This window comes from Triticum urartu, chromosome 5 (genome assembly GCF_003073215.2).
Source record: "Triticum urartu cultivar G1812 chromosome 5, Tu2.1, whole genome shotgun sequence".
NCBI classification, from domain to species: Eukaryota; Viridiplantae; Streptophyta; class Magnoliopsida; order Poales; family Poaceae; genus Triticum; species Triticum urartu.
Genome location: NC_053026.1, coordinates 193,575,560 through 193,590,297, shown reverse-complemented (window position 1 = coordinate 193,590,297; position 14,738 = coordinate 193,575,560). Strand labels below are relative to the sequence as shown.

General features: G+C 41.2%; 2 protein-coding genes and 1 long non-coding RNA gene across 8 annotated transcripts; 2 read left to right on the top strand and 1 right to left on the bottom strand.

Annotated features, from left to right (window-relative positions):
* The first annotated feature begins 1,247 nt into the window (after nucleotides 1-1,247).
* LOC125508373 lies at nucleotides 1,248-5,453 on the top strand. Its single transcript, XR_007283415.1, has 2 exons — nucleotides 1,248-4,927; nucleotides 5,121-5,453. It is a non-coding gene; the product is annotated as an uncharacterized LOC125508373 (long non-coding RNA).
* A 158-nt stretch (nucleotides 5,454-5,611) lies between these two features.
* Nucleotides 5,612-11,148, bottom strand: LOC125508372. 4 transcript variants are annotated; one of them, XR_007283414.1, is made up of 3 exons: nucleotides 10,608-11,128; nucleotides 10,334-10,504; nucleotides 5,612-7,855 (listed from the first exon to the last, which is right to left on the bottom strand). XR_007283414.1 is itself a non-coding variant. In XM_048673069.1 (3 exons), exons 1-3 carry the CDS (start codon nucleotides 10,634-10,636, stop codon nucleotides 8,782-8,784), a joined length of 399 nt encoding a protein of 132 aa, XP_048529026.1. In that variant the 5' UTR covers nucleotides 10,637-11,132; the 3' UTR covers nucleotides 8,524-8,781. The 4 variants fall into 4 exon arrangements, 1 of the variants encoding a protein (XP_048529026.1); XM_048673069.1 differs by lacking the exon at nucleotides 5,612-7,855 and adding an exon at nucleotides 8,524-8,980 and having other exon boundaries at nucleotides 10,608-11,132; XR_007283413.1 differs by lacking the exon at nucleotides 5,612-7,855 and having other exon boundaries at nucleotides 8,771-10,504; nucleotides 10,608-10,899; nucleotides 10,982-11,148.
* A 1,237-nt stretch (nucleotides 11,149-12,385) lies between these two features.
* Nucleotides 12,386-14,476, top strand: LOC125555814. 3 transcript variants are annotated; one of them, XM_048718655.1, is made up of 4 exons: nucleotides 12,386-12,508; nucleotides 12,638-12,812; nucleotides 13,884-14,193; nucleotides 14,287-14,476. In XM_048718655.1, exons 1-4 carry the CDS (start codon nucleotides 12,430-12,432, stop codon nucleotides 14,290-14,292), a joined length of 570 nt encoding a protein of 189 aa, XP_048574612.1. In that variant the 5' UTR covers nucleotides 12,386-12,429; the 3' UTR covers nucleotides 14,293-14,476. The 3 variants fall into 3 exon arrangements, 2 of the variants coding, with proteins under 2 accessions (XP_048574612.1, XP_048574611.1); XR_007304881.1 differs by having other exon boundaries at nucleotides 12,638-12,988; nucleotides 13,884-14,476; XM_048718654.1 differs by having other exon boundaries at nucleotides 13,884-14,476.
* Nucleotides 14,477-14,738: the final 262 nt, after the last annotated feature.

The following is a 14,738-nucleotide window of genomic DNA, read 5'->3' as shown; positions in this document are numbered from 1 at the left end:
GCTACCAGGTGGCCACAAGACACCAGGGCGCGCCAGCCCCTGTAGGCGCGCCCTGGTGGGTAGTGGGCACCCTGGCCCACCTCAGGTGCCCATCTTCTAGTATATAAGGTCTTTTGACCTAGAAAAAAATAAGGAGAGGACTTTCGGGATGGAGTGCTGCCATCTTGAGGCGGAACTTGGGCAGGAGCACTTTTGCCCTCCGGCGGAGCGATTCCGCCGGGGGAACTTCCCTCCCAGAGGGGAAAATCGAAGCCATCGTCATCACCAACAAACCTCTCATATTTATGAGGCCAATCTTCATCAACAACTTCAACAGCACCATCTCATCTCAAAACCCTAGTTCATCTCTTGTGTTCAATCTTTGTACCGAAACCTCAGATTGGTACCCGTGGGTGACTAGTAGTGTTGATTACATCTTGTAGTTGATGCTAGATGGTTTATTTGGTAGAATATTATATGTTCAGATTCATTATTCTATTTAATATCCCACTGATCTTGAGCATGAATATTATTTGTGAGTAGTTGCCTTTGTTCTTGAGACCCCGGGAGAAGTCATGTTGCAAGTAATCATGTGAATTTGATATTCGTTTGATATTTTGATGATATGTATGTTGTGATTCCCTTAGTGGTCTTATGTGAACGTCGACTACATGACACTTCACCATCTTTGGTCCTAAGGGAATTCTTTGTGGAGTAGTTATTAGATGATGGGTTGCTAGTGACAGAAGCTTAAACCCCAGTTTGTGCGCTATTCCGTAAGGGACTGATTTGGATCCATATGTTTAATGCTATGGTTAGATCTTATGTTAATACTTCTCTCGTAGTTGCGGATGCTTGTGAGGGAGTTAATACTAAGTGGGAGGCTTGCTCAAGTAAGAACAACACCCAAGCACTGGTCCACCCACATATCAAATTATCAAGGTAGTGAACGCGAATCAAACCAACATGATGAATGTGACTAGGTGAAATTCCCGTGTGCCCTCAAGAACGCTTTGCATATTTTAAGAGACTGTTCCAGCCTGTCCTTTGCTACAAAAAGGATTGGGATACCTTGTTGCACTTTATTTATCGTTACCATTACTTGCTCATTACAAATTATCTTACTATCAAACTACTTGTTACCAACAATTTCAGTGCTTGCAGAAATTACCTTGCTGAAAACCGCTTGTCATTTCCTTCTACTCCTCGTTGGGTTCGACACTCTTACTTGTCGAAATGACTATGATTTATCCCCTATACTTGTGGGTCATCAGATTACAGCAGAAAAAGAGAGGTTAAACCGTTGTAAGGAGAGGGAGAGATTTGGTGATGATGGCGGCGAAGTTGTTGGTGTAGATCGTCATCACGTTGGTCCCCTCGGGTGGCGCTCGGGCACTACTAGAAGAGAGGGGAGAGAGCCCCGTCCTTCTTATTCCTTGCCCCCTAGAAGGGAGGAGGGTTTCCCCTTTGGTCCTTGGCCACCATGGCTCCCGGAGGGCAGGAGCCCCTCAGAGATTGGATCTCTCTCTCTCTCTTTGTCTGTCTGTTGTCTCTCTCTCTCTCTAGTTCTCTTCTATTTCACTTTCTATTTTATGGCCCTTCACAATTTCTTATATTTAGGGAGATCCGTAACTTTGACTGGGCCGAAATTTTGAGGTTTTTTAATCTGAATATTAGCTTCCTTGGGTTGAACGACACCCCCAACCGACCATTGAGGTGGCCACAAGCTTGCTCGGCGCCCCCCCAGGGTACGGGGCGCATCGTGTGAGCTTGTGGGCCCCTCGAGCATTATCTTGCGTTGATTCTTGCCCAAAAAATCCCATATATTCCATAAAAGATCACCGTAACTTTTTATCGCATTTGGACTTCGTTTGATATGGCTTTTCTGCGAAATATAAAAACATGCAAAAAACAGGAACTGTCACTGGGCACTAGATCAATATGTTAGTCCCAAATAATATAAATTCTTGCCAAAAGTATGTGAAAGTTGTAAAATAATTGGCATGAAACAATCAAAAATTATAGATACGAAGGAGACATATCAGTTGTGCTGCAAATATCATGTCAGCTTTATATAGTCATGCAAAAAAATGTCAATGAATGCTCAAGTCATGTGAATAGTAATGGTGGAAGTTGCATGACAATATACCTCGGAATGCCTATGTAAATGCCATGATAGGTAGGTATAGTGGATGTTTTGAGGAACAATGTAATAAGGCTTATGTGTGATAGAGCGTGTCATATCACGGGGTTTGGATGCATGGGCGAAGTTTGCACCAAGTCTCAAGGTGAGAACGGGCAACGCACGGTCAGAAGAGGCTAGCAAAATATGGATAGGTAGAAGTGCTTATAGTCCACAAACTCACATTAGTAATAAAGAACTCAAATAATTATTGTGAAAGTTTATTAGCCCTCGAAGCAAAGTACTACTCGCATGCCCCTAGGGCGGAGGTTGGTATGAGTTAACCATCGTGCGCCCCTGATCCAGTCAAAACAAAGGATATCAATCAAGGATAAATTACGCTCCAACTTCCTAGCCAAACCACAACCGACACTTTAATGAGGCCGAAATCACAAACCTCAACACCGATATTTTTACTAACTAATGTTTATTGACTAGTAAACTTCCATACTATAACTTCAATATCGTTGGTCATACGCATCACATTCAGTGATCTACATGGAAGTTTTTATTATACCACTCTTATATAGCTATCATTTTAGACTAAACATATAGCTCATGCAAATTACCACTTTCTATTTAACTCTCAAAAGATATAACTGAAGCATGAGAGTGCAACTGATTTCTATAAAATATAAGTAACGTCGTGCTCTAAGGGTATAAGTGAAGCATGTGAGCATATTGCCTTAATTCAAAAGATATAAGTGAAGCATAATGAGCATTCTAATAAATTATGATGAATGTGTGTCTCTCGTAGTGTGTGTGATCAACAACAATGACCATGGAAACAAGCAAATAATATAAAACTATAATACATGGCGCTGCAAGCAAAACACTTATCATGTGATGAATAAAAATATAGCTCCGAGTAATATTATCAATAGATTGGAGATGAAAGAGGGAATGCCTTCTGGTGCATCCCCAAGCTTAGATGCTTGGATCTTTCTTGAATATTACCTTAGGGTGCCTTGGGCATCCCAAGCTTAGGGTCTTGTCACTCCTTATTCTTTCATCCATCGTCATCTCACCCACAACTTGAAAACTTCAATCATACAAAACTCAACAATACCTCATGAGATCCATTAGTTTAATAAATTAATCATACAATTTAGTTACTATTATAAATATATTCATATTTTTCTTGCATAATACCTACAATATTATGACTTCACCATAACTTATACCCTCGATATAATCCATAGAATCATCAAAACAAGCACACTATGCAATAAAACAGAATCTGTCTAAAATGGAACAATACATAATGATAGAATTTTATCCATACTTATCTAAACCCAAAATTTCTGAAAAATTAGGACAAAGTAAAAAATTTGTATCACAACACTGTGTAAAACAATTAAGCAATTTATCACATTCCATTATAGAATTAAATTCAAACACTGGACGCAAAAGTTTCTATTTCTGTACAGGATCAATTTAACGATCATCGAAATCATCCTAAAGGCTTTACTTGGCACAAAATTCAAAAGAAAAGATAAAAACACAATCATTACAGTAGAAATAATCATGTTGACACAACAAAAGAAGTAAAAAAATAAGATAGCTATCAGGTTGTCTCCCAACAAGCGCTATTGTTTAATGCCCCTAGCTAGGCATAATGCATAGTTTCAAGTATATTATCATCCTTGTCCAATTCCTTAATTATGCAATGTGATTTGCTAGGAGGTTTAGAAAGCATATTCTTAATCATGACACTCCTAGGTAGAAAATCAAGGAATTTGTTATCAAGCATAGGTTCCTTTATTATATCGATGAAGCTGGGGTGAACGCTAATCATTTTAAATCTCCATTCTCATTGCCTCAGGAAGCATCCTTATTTTTAGGAACATACACAAGATTGGAATCCTATCTAACATTCTTAAGAAGTTAATCTCCACTACTACCTATTCTCTCATCATGCACACTGTCCACATCACCAATTAACATGCAACCATTCACTTCTTTCCACCTCAGCAGTCTAGCCACATCATCGTTCACACATCAGCATTCTATTAGTCACTTACATATGGACCAACCAATATAGTAGGTACACCACCCGGCACATAAGCGTTTAGTTTCTTGCTAGCTGGCCACATAATCATTTAGTTACCTTCTAAATGGACCCACCACAACCTTTCGGCAAATCGTGGGATTTAATTTCCACTCAGTTGGCATTAGTTCTTCCATATTCTGTAACTGGTGATATAGAGCTGAGACCCAGCGCCTTATCAACTCCCCACCAAATTTTGCTTGCACCTCTTTTCTTCCCTATCATGAAGGCTCGCTCCTCCATCGGCAGTCCACGCCAAAGGTTCTAATGCTCCGCCCACCGGCAGTCTGTTCCAGCCACAGCGTCTCCGTGTGTCCACATACGCAGCGCCTACCTCCTCCGGTCATCCATGCAGGCGAGGGCCGTCGCACAACCGCTAGCAACCCACAACAGAAACACCAAAACGGCGCTACTCCTATTTGACGCCATGGCGGCCGGCTTGCCGAGACCCAGGCCACCACTCGCTGCTGACCACTGAGGTGCCCTTCTACTATAGCTATATATACTCACTACAACTAAGCTGTGGATTTTACCCTTTTTGACTACTTCCAAATAATAAAGCGTTGAACATTGCATAATCAAGATTGGTTCGTTCTATTTTTATTTGATTTTTATAATCCCTCTAATCCTCTTTCCCGTAGCATCTGAGATCGCTCTTCCGGACGCTCTTAATTTCTCTTCAACCTTCGGACCGCCCGTAATCCCACCCCATAGAGGTAGGCATTGATGTCAGCTTCTTGATACATATTTATTTTTTCTGCAGAGCTTAACACTATGCAATGTATGGTGAGATGCATCCCTAACGTAGTTACTTAGTCCCCGCAAAAAAAATGTAGTTACTTAGTGATTATCTATATACTATATTTAGATGTTTTTGCAATATCATGGTTTGTTCGTTTATGCTTGCAGCTGAACAGGGCAGTGAAGGCTTATTTTACGCAAATCAATATGACCCCACACAAAACTGAAGGACGGCAACCTTTCTACTCTTGAATCAGGATCTCACCTACATGACTGACCAAGATTTTCTCTTTAGCTGAATTTGGCTAATCTTTATCACTGAAAAACTTTGGTCAGTGTCGGGTTTTCTGCTTCAATTTCTCATGCATGTACACTATATAAAACTGCAGTTGCAGAGGTACTAGATGCACTCACAATTTCAACTTTATTGTTATCTTCGCAGAGGTACGAGTATTCACTTTGGTATTTCCTAAATGAATCCTGGCAGATCATGATGCTTAAGTTTCGACCATGAAACACCCAGGCGCTAATTCTCTCTTCCATTACTTTATTTTATTGATGCCTCGAGCATTATTTTTGTGACAAAGTAGCTGCAACAGTGTAGATTACAGCTATTATTTCAAGTTAAATACATCCTGAATTCCAAACCCACCTGTACTAACCTTTATATCCCCTATTTCTGTGGGAAATACCCAATGGTTCCTGGGTACATGTGTACCCTATATGGGGAATTTTATTTAATGATTAAACAAAAAGTCAAAATAGTTAAGAAACTATTTTTAGAATAAACTTGACTTACTTGCGCACTAGTATATGAATTTTCACAAAAAAAGAAATTATGTTGACTTCACAGCGAAAAAGACAAAATTTATTTGCTATTATAGGCCACTGTTCACGCTATTTTGACTGAAAATTTGTCTTTTTTGAAAAGAAGTCAAAGAGGAATTTTATTTTGTTGGCACTTTTCTTACTAGTGCAATGGAAGGTCAGGTTTTTTTCAAAAATATTTTTAGAAATTTTCGACTTTTTATTGAATTACTAAATTTTTTTTCATATAGGGTACATATGTACCCAGGAACCAAACGTTCCCCTCCCTATTTCTGTTCACATTCTAATGAATTAGTGAGCACTGATATATATATATTCCTACAACTTCATCCTATGTTACTATCTTCTCCTCATCGCGAAAGACAAAGAGGATCACCAATCAACAACAGATTCTCCATCACTACAAAATACTACGTCCTTCCTAAAATATATGACGTTTTTTCAGTTCAATTTGAACTGAAAAAACATCTTATATTTTGGATTTTTGGATTGAGGAAGTATAAGATGTCAATATGTTTTTTTATGCATAATTATCTCCTGATACTATCTGAGGTGTGTACATATGCTATACTAAGTGCTTGCATACAATATGTCTTTTGTTATGATATTGTTCTTAATTTTCCTCTCAACTCAAGGACAAATGTGATTAGCATAACTAACATATTAGGGTTCTCTAAAACTATATTCGTATTTTATTCTTTGCTTCATTAACCAATTGCCTCTCCAATTTTGGTCCGCAAATCCTTACAGCGACGCATGGGGAATTCATCTATGGACATCCCACTGGTTGTCCATGTACTTGCCAATTGTAAATATTTTTTTATATGAAAGTTGGACCTTCTATGGGTACAATGCTATGTGTGTTGCTATATAGATGTCTTGCAGTCACTAGAGTGTGCAAGATATGTTATTTTTAAAATTTTTAATACACAATTAATTCAAGAGTGAATGTATTGAAAGTCATAAATGGTATTTATATTATGATTTTTTAAATAAGCCATTTACCAGTCAATGAAGGTATCAATACGGCACATGCATGTACAATTTTATGTTTTTCTTAAGCATTGTAGCATAGTACTACCACTATATACATAATTCAACTATACAAATCACACAACCAAATTTGTACTAAACTATTGCAAGTAATTCCGCAGCAACGTGCGGGGAATTGTCTAGTATACCTAAAGAAGTTCACCCCATTATTATATTTATCTCTACATGCAGCATATCCACATCATCAAGTGGGCCATGTGTGCTACATGAGAAACTATTACCACATGCATAATGACACGTGTGTTCAGTAAGCAACTTAAAAACCATCACCGTTTCCAACTTTCCATGTAGACCCATCACCCATCGTCCACACAATTACTCCCCATCGATTAGTTCTTCGGGCCTCTACGTCTTCTTCACCAAATCATTTCTTTTCATCTCCTCCACTATTTTTCGGACGGATGGATCTATGTTTCGGAAAATGCCAATGGTGGCCGCGCTACAGGTAGGCCGGAATCTCGGCCGTTGCACCACCACGGGGATTCGTGCTGCCAGAGTATATGCCATGTATTTGATTTCTTTTTGGCCCGTATTGAGCCTGGGAGGTCCCACCCATTTGAAAAGGCATCTAGGCTTCAGGCTAGTCATAATGGGGAGGAACTTAGGAGTAACATCACACACTCCAATACAACTTTGCTTATGTAACACATATTTAATAAAGAGAGAGGTGCTTGTGGTAACTAGGTAAGTTACCGAAACATACACTACATAGATGTTCCTACCCACTATGAAGATGATAACATAGTCTAGGAAAATGTGTAAGTTACTAACTTATGTTCTTGCCCATTGTGACCAGCCTCAAATGCGCACCTGACATGTACGCCCAGCATGGCTAGCTGGAGACCTCTGTACGTCCTGGTGCGGAGAGACCTGTAGGCCTGTACGCATGCATGGCGTGGAGCATCGTTGGCCAGCGGAGGCCACAAGTTGTTCAGGTGCGGGCGTGGAGCATTGGCGGCCAGCGAACAGGCAAGTTTGACTAAGCGAGTATAGTTTGCTTTATGGTAATGCGACTGTCCGTCCTGACCAACAAATGCAGCACAGTTACACTTTCTTTGTGTTCAAAAAGCATTACTACTAACCTGGGAATTGATTTTTATCAGTTTTACACGCTAGAAAATTGGAATAGCATAGTCACATGTGTGTACTAGTCACGCTACAGCGGCAAGTTCATGCCTAATGGACGTTTTGCATTAGCGAGTTCACTTTTCTCTGGTGCCACAGCTTTGCGCCGTGCACCGTTGTCCACTCTTGTCACGTCTGCGAATTGCCTTCCACCCTTTTTAATGCCGAATTCAGCTAACGAGGTCCCACCACGAGCTACCCAATCTAAGCTTGGAACACTGCCTAACAGGACGTACACTGGCAGAGCTTGCTGCATGTCCATCTACAGTCTCTCGCCATGTCCTATGGTTGCATACATTGAGTAATGCTGCCAAGCGACACGTAAGTTTGCTTTGCTTATAATTGACAGGTGATCAAATCACTAGTTTGCCCTTGATGGCAGTTCATCCAATGATTTCAATCTTTGCAGCTCTACAAAACAAATACTGCCACGTTAAGATGGCTATCTGAAATGTTGATGTTTTATTTGTTAAGAAAACCCTGCTACAGTGTCATCATCGGCACACAAAAACACCCCTGCCAGGCTGCATAACTGAACTTAATTAAGCAGGTTAGAGGGTAAACAATGCTTTAAACAGCGTCATTTTGGACGTAAAGTGTGCCAGCAGCAGGCCCATGCTTACACTGTTTAACAGCCATTGATTAACATGTTTGGAAGGTTCCACAAACAAGTCTCCATAATCTACTAGCTGGAATTGTACATCATCTAATTGAACATGTGTCTGACACATAATGCTTTGTCATTACAGCTGACGTAAAAAAAATCATCGTACATGTATGCCAGAAAAGGTAATTTGTAGCAAGATTAGATGTAGATATGAACTTAAATAGCACTGGAAGGAGCAATCAATGAAACATCATTCATGGTAAATTTTGTACCCAGTTTTTTGTGTAACATGTCGGCATGTCTCACTGAAAAACTAGTTATATCATAGAGACATGACTCTTTCGCTGACATGTACCAGTAATTCCCGAGACATGCATGTACATATGGTAAAAGTCCACTCCTCACTGTCCAAGTGCTACAACAAATTCAACAAATACCAGTGGGGCAAGAGAAATTAGACATGATTGGGTATCAAATGAAGGTGATCATAAAACTGGCAGATGCGAAGAGTATAGTTAACTCTTCCTGTGTAAATCTCAGACACAAGGTAGAATCAACTGCATTTGCAAGATGTTTTATTTATGGCGCAGAACAATGGCAGTTTCCCCATTTGGAGGACTGACACCAGTATATATTTTCGTCAGATATATAACAACACACATAAGTGAGAGGCTAACAACAAATTGCAGTTTAAGAGAAAAAGGCTCCAATTTAAACCCAATGTATTAATAACACAAAACCAGGAAACCAGGAAATTTCAGTCTGATTCGTAATCCAGGGCCAAAAATATATACTATAATAATAACACAACCATCAAGTATTGGTTAATTACTTAAGAGCTTATTGTTTTTAACTGTTTCAATTCGTTGCTTCAGTATAGCAGTTAAAGAATACAATGCACCACTACCAACAAATTTCAGTTAACTAACTGACGGGTGCATACAGATAAAAACAAGTATATATATAGGTAATGTAGACTAACAAATACGTATGACCACGGGTGCATCACTGATTGCTGAAAACAATGGTTTTGGATTCACGCCACAACATTTGGGTCTGATTATAAACAATTGATTAGCCTCATTTGTAAACTGAATATCAAACCCAGAAAAAATCTATCTAGCAATATCAGATCTCTCCTCGGAGGCAAAATAAGCCGCACACCGAGCATCAAGAATTAAACCCAATTACATAATGACCAACCTAAATCCCCAGCTAACAATGCTGAAACATACAAATCAAACTATCTTCCTGCTGTGTCAGAACAACACAAGGACAACTCCAAGCCTGCTAAACAAACCTACAATACACCATCTTAACAAATCCACCAACCTAATCCTAGAGTTGCAACTAGACAAAATCTAAACAGCACCCAACAATCCAGCTTTCAAGTACACCCGAAGCTAAAAATCAGAAGCCCAATACCAAATTATTGTTTCTTTTCTCTAGATGCACATTACAACACTGTTTTGTACCAAATCATCCATAAGCAAATCCAAGATGGTTGCCACTGCGGCTGACAAAATCAAACAACAACACAACGACCAATAAAATAAATTGGCCACATAACAGTAAACAATACATGAATGCTGCATTGGGGGGCGGGGTAGGAAAAATCCAATAATCGTTCTACAAATTCACCAAACAGGCCGTTCCTATACTGAATGTCAACACACCCACAAGAAAATACCCGCTTAGCTAAGATGCAACACGTCTAAACACCACTTGTAAGCAGATAGAAGGATCTCCAAGACTTTTCATCACTAACCTGCGTGTCCAGCCACTGGTATCTTCAGAGAACACCTCATATCCAGCCGCCTCTCCACATGGCTCTAAGGTCTTGCGGGCGGCGCCCATCGCGGCATTGACGATGCTCATGGAATCCTGAGACTCCACAGGTAGGACGAAACCACTCCAAGCGGAAGGACCGCCAAAGATTCTGTACAAATCAACCCATCTAAGTCAAAAAATACCCAAATCCGCGATGGGGACTAAGAATCCCATGACATAAGGAAGAAAGGAGGGGGCGCGAATATACATACCCGTTGCAATTGACACCATTGGTACACATCTCGCCGGAGAGCACCGGCGCCGCCGTGCGCGTAGGGAAGAGAAAAGGGGATCGAGAGGAAGAGTTGTTCCGTGGCTATGGCTTATTCCACGAGGGTTAGGATATCGCCAGGGGGTAAGGGGCCAGCATCAGATTCTCTCTCGTGTGCTGATTCGAACGAATGCCATGGGCGAGGGGATATGGTCCAGGGCATAGCGGCGGCATAAGCTGACGAACAGGCCATAGGTTCCAGTGATGTTGGCTCCCCCCTCTTGCAATCAAATCTAGCACCATCAGTGGAGGGATTTGCAAAAAGATGGAGGAAGGAACTCGGGGGAGAGAGACGTTGAAGCAATAAGAACATACCCGTCGACCTCCAATCCGTCCGTCGACATCTTACCGGTGGGGAATGGCCGCCGCGGCGCGCCTGTGTGAAATAACAGAGCAGCCGCCGATGTGAGCTTTGTGTGGAAGAGAGGGTAATGCCGAGGCAACCAGTCGCGTGGATATGTCACTGGGCCCATTTAGGTGTGCTGTTTCGAAACGTCATTCCTGTACCAAAATGCCGAGTGCTCCTAGTTGACGCTCGTGTGCGTCAAAACGAGTGGCTTCCGCTGAAGGATTAGCGCAAACGGGCCGGCCCATTCCCACAAGCGAACCTAAAAGAGAAATGCCTCGAGAAAATGCAGCGTTCGGGAGTCGAACCCGCGACACATTGATACGCAGCAGACTTACTCGCCACTGCACTAGCTACTGACCGTATGTTTGACTGCAGCACTCAATAGTAGGTATTATGTACAGCGGTAGATTTGTCTTTTAATCATTCCTTCAAGAAATGAATATCGTTTTCTCGAACAAAATTCTAAAACTTGATTGAACATTTTGCGATATACGCTTAAAATATACATTGATTTTTTTGTGAAAATACGCCGAACAACTTTTAACTACACAGTGTAAATTTTTGTGATATATGATGCACAAATTTTAAACACACATTGAACATTTTTGTAACATAAGTTGAACTATTTTTAACTACACATTGAACAATTTTGCTAAATGTATTGAACAAATATTAAATATATATTGAACATTTTTTCATATACGTTGAACAATTTTAAAATTGTGAATCAATTTTTAAAAAGTGAACAAAATTTTAAATCCATGAACAATTTTTGAAATCATGAACAAACTTTGAAATTCAAACAAATTCCTTAAAACAAAGTATAAAAGCAAAACGAAAAAAGGATAAAATGAAAGAAAAAGAAACAGAAACAGAAACAGAAAAATGAAACAAAAGGTAAAAAAAACAGAAGCAAAAACAGGAAAAGGAAACAAAAGGTAAAAAAAGAAACAGGAAAAAATGGAAAAACTACAAAAAAAACGGTTCAGGGAACCTTCTAACCTACTAGAAGGTTCCCAAAACCAAGTCTCGCTCGAAGTGGGCCGGCCCGTGCGCCTCGTTCGCTCGCTTCGCTTCAGCGAAGCAGCGACGAACGGACGCACGCGGGCGTCATATAGGATCTGCCCAAAATGCCGGTCCAGGCCAATGAGTGATCCCGCGGGCCGGGGGACAGGAACAGTTGGTGGGCCGAACAGCAATACGCCTATGTGAGGCCACGCTCCTGCAATGAAATGACTGATCCACAATCCCAAAGCCCATCCCAACGGACTAGATTGCGGCCTGCCTATAGCCCGGCCACCAAAAGCCCTCACTCTCTATGTTTCGCCTATTCATCTTCTCCCTGATAACCCTCCTTTTAAGGCAAGGGTTCGTTCCTGTCACCTACACCAAAGCTGAATCGATCAATTGCTTGATGGCAGGAAACACTCACATTGGAGGAAGAGGCGCCGGCAGAGGAAGGGCTTGCATCATCTCAGCTGGTGTGTGCCAAGGTGAGGAGCCGCCATGACGGCTGATCCCCCAACCTCCCCTAGCCCTCCTCGATGAGTGGCTCCATTAGTTCCATGCTTTGTGTTGCGCTCACGGCAAAGAGGTCATTAATGTCTGGTTGCATGGTGCAGCGGCTTGCCACGGGACTCCATGGTACGGTCGCCGGCATTCTGCACCTTCCACCGTTGTCTCCTGTAGGTGTATAGCTCCCTTCCTCTGGCCGCCCATGTCCCTGCTACAGCCGGTGGACCTCCACATATCAGACGACGAGGGCACCGGCGACCATGGTCAGTCCCGCGATGCCAGGTATGTCCGACCTCTTTCGATGGCTTTCTACTGCCCCTACATGTGGAGCTCAACGTGGAGGGACTCGTCGTGGCCTGAGTATCGCTCTGGGCGCGGCTGCCCACCGCCGCACACGTCAACTGCTCCAACGCCCACAAAGTGTTTGGTGTAATGTCAGTATGGGCAGATGGCTGTAGGTAAAAAACAAAATTCAGTTCAGTCTAGAAATTGTATTGCTATACCCTTAATTTTGTGTTCTTCCGTTAGATTAGATTTGAATTTTTACCACTAACATATTGAATGTATTGAATCTAAAGAACGATACCAAAATGAATGACTTACATGAGTTTGTGAGACATCTCCTGTGAGTCTAGGACTGTTTTCAACAATTTGTACTGCACATAAGCACTCAAGGTGTTGGATGGCTTCATGTTGTAATCTGTTATGTTCACTCCTTCCCAAATTAAATTTTTTAGGAACCTTATCAGTTGTATAATCTCTTGGTGTTGCTCCTGAGTCCAATATATATATATATATATGCTTGCTTAGCCAACTCATGGTCTCCAAAGTTAGGCCATAATAGACGAATATTTCCTTTACTCACATTCAACTGATGTATATCTCGGTGTCTTAGTTCATTTCCAAATTAATTTGTAAAGTAGGCTTATTAGTTACACTTAGAAAGCCTCTTGGTGTTCTCCTTGGTCCAATATTTATCTTCTTGCTTAACAAAAACTATGCCATATGATTAGTTTCACATAAATAAGTGATATTCTACTTTTTTGGCGGCTAGAAGATCAGTTTGTCATATCATGTGAAAATGAGTTTATTTACCTACATTGTTGCTTTTATTTGTCAGTTAACAAAGATGATTGTGAAATAGTAAATTAGTCAACATAGTTTAGTTGGTTGAGAACCTGGATGGGGAGACTCAGAAGGTTCATTTCATTCATTTGCCACTCTGAAATGTTGTGCTCATTAGATGGTTCTGCTTTGTAGAAATCAGAATAAGTACCAGTCGAAGTGTTTCCTTCTCTAACATCGTGTTTCGAGGTATGGATTTCATTACACCCTCATGTTTGGATTCTGCAGCATCGGCCACCCAATGGATCTGACTACCGAATGCCATGCGGCGACCGCAGTGGTGTTGATGCATGCCTGCGACAAGACCGACACACTGGAACAACTCAACTCCTTCTGGCTTCCCAACCTCCGGCGTGCCCATGTGATGCTGCCTACAGCCTCCCATGGATCAGGTGAAGCTGCTAGAGATCATGGTGTGGGTTCAAGATGGACCTCATGGATGAACGACGGGGTCAAACGGTGCCTCCATGCCAGATACACTCTGTTGTCGTGCTGCCGATGTTGTGTCAACGACGCTAAGGAATTTGCATGTGAGCAGGTAGCTAACCACTTAATCCATGATTAAATCTCCTAATTAGCCTCGCCATGCCGTTCGTTTCAGTTCCTGCATCTCTGACTCTGTTCCTACAAGTGGTGATGGGCAGGACGAATTTGTAATCCTCTTTACCTGCCGGTAGCTACCGCATGGCATTATGCTGGCATGTTGGGTTCACCCCGCCCCGTTTCAATCCTCTCAATGTATTAAGTTTCTGATTCCTCCATGTCTCCATCCTACTACATCTTGCTTCACCGTGAGGTTAATCACATATGATAGCTGACTATCTACTGCAATGCATTTTGTAATTATGTTCTGATGAGTGAATGTTTGTAATACTTGCCATGTCATACAACATGCTTTTTTACTGGTCTTTTAAATTGTTGGCAAAAGGTATTATCTGATTTCCTCTATCAGAACAACAAAGCATACATTTTTATGCTACATGGATTTAACTTATTGGAAATTGTAGGAAATTTTCGGACTTAAAATAAATAGGAGAACAGCTCGCTGCTCACTTTAATCTCATTTCAAATTGCCATATCTCC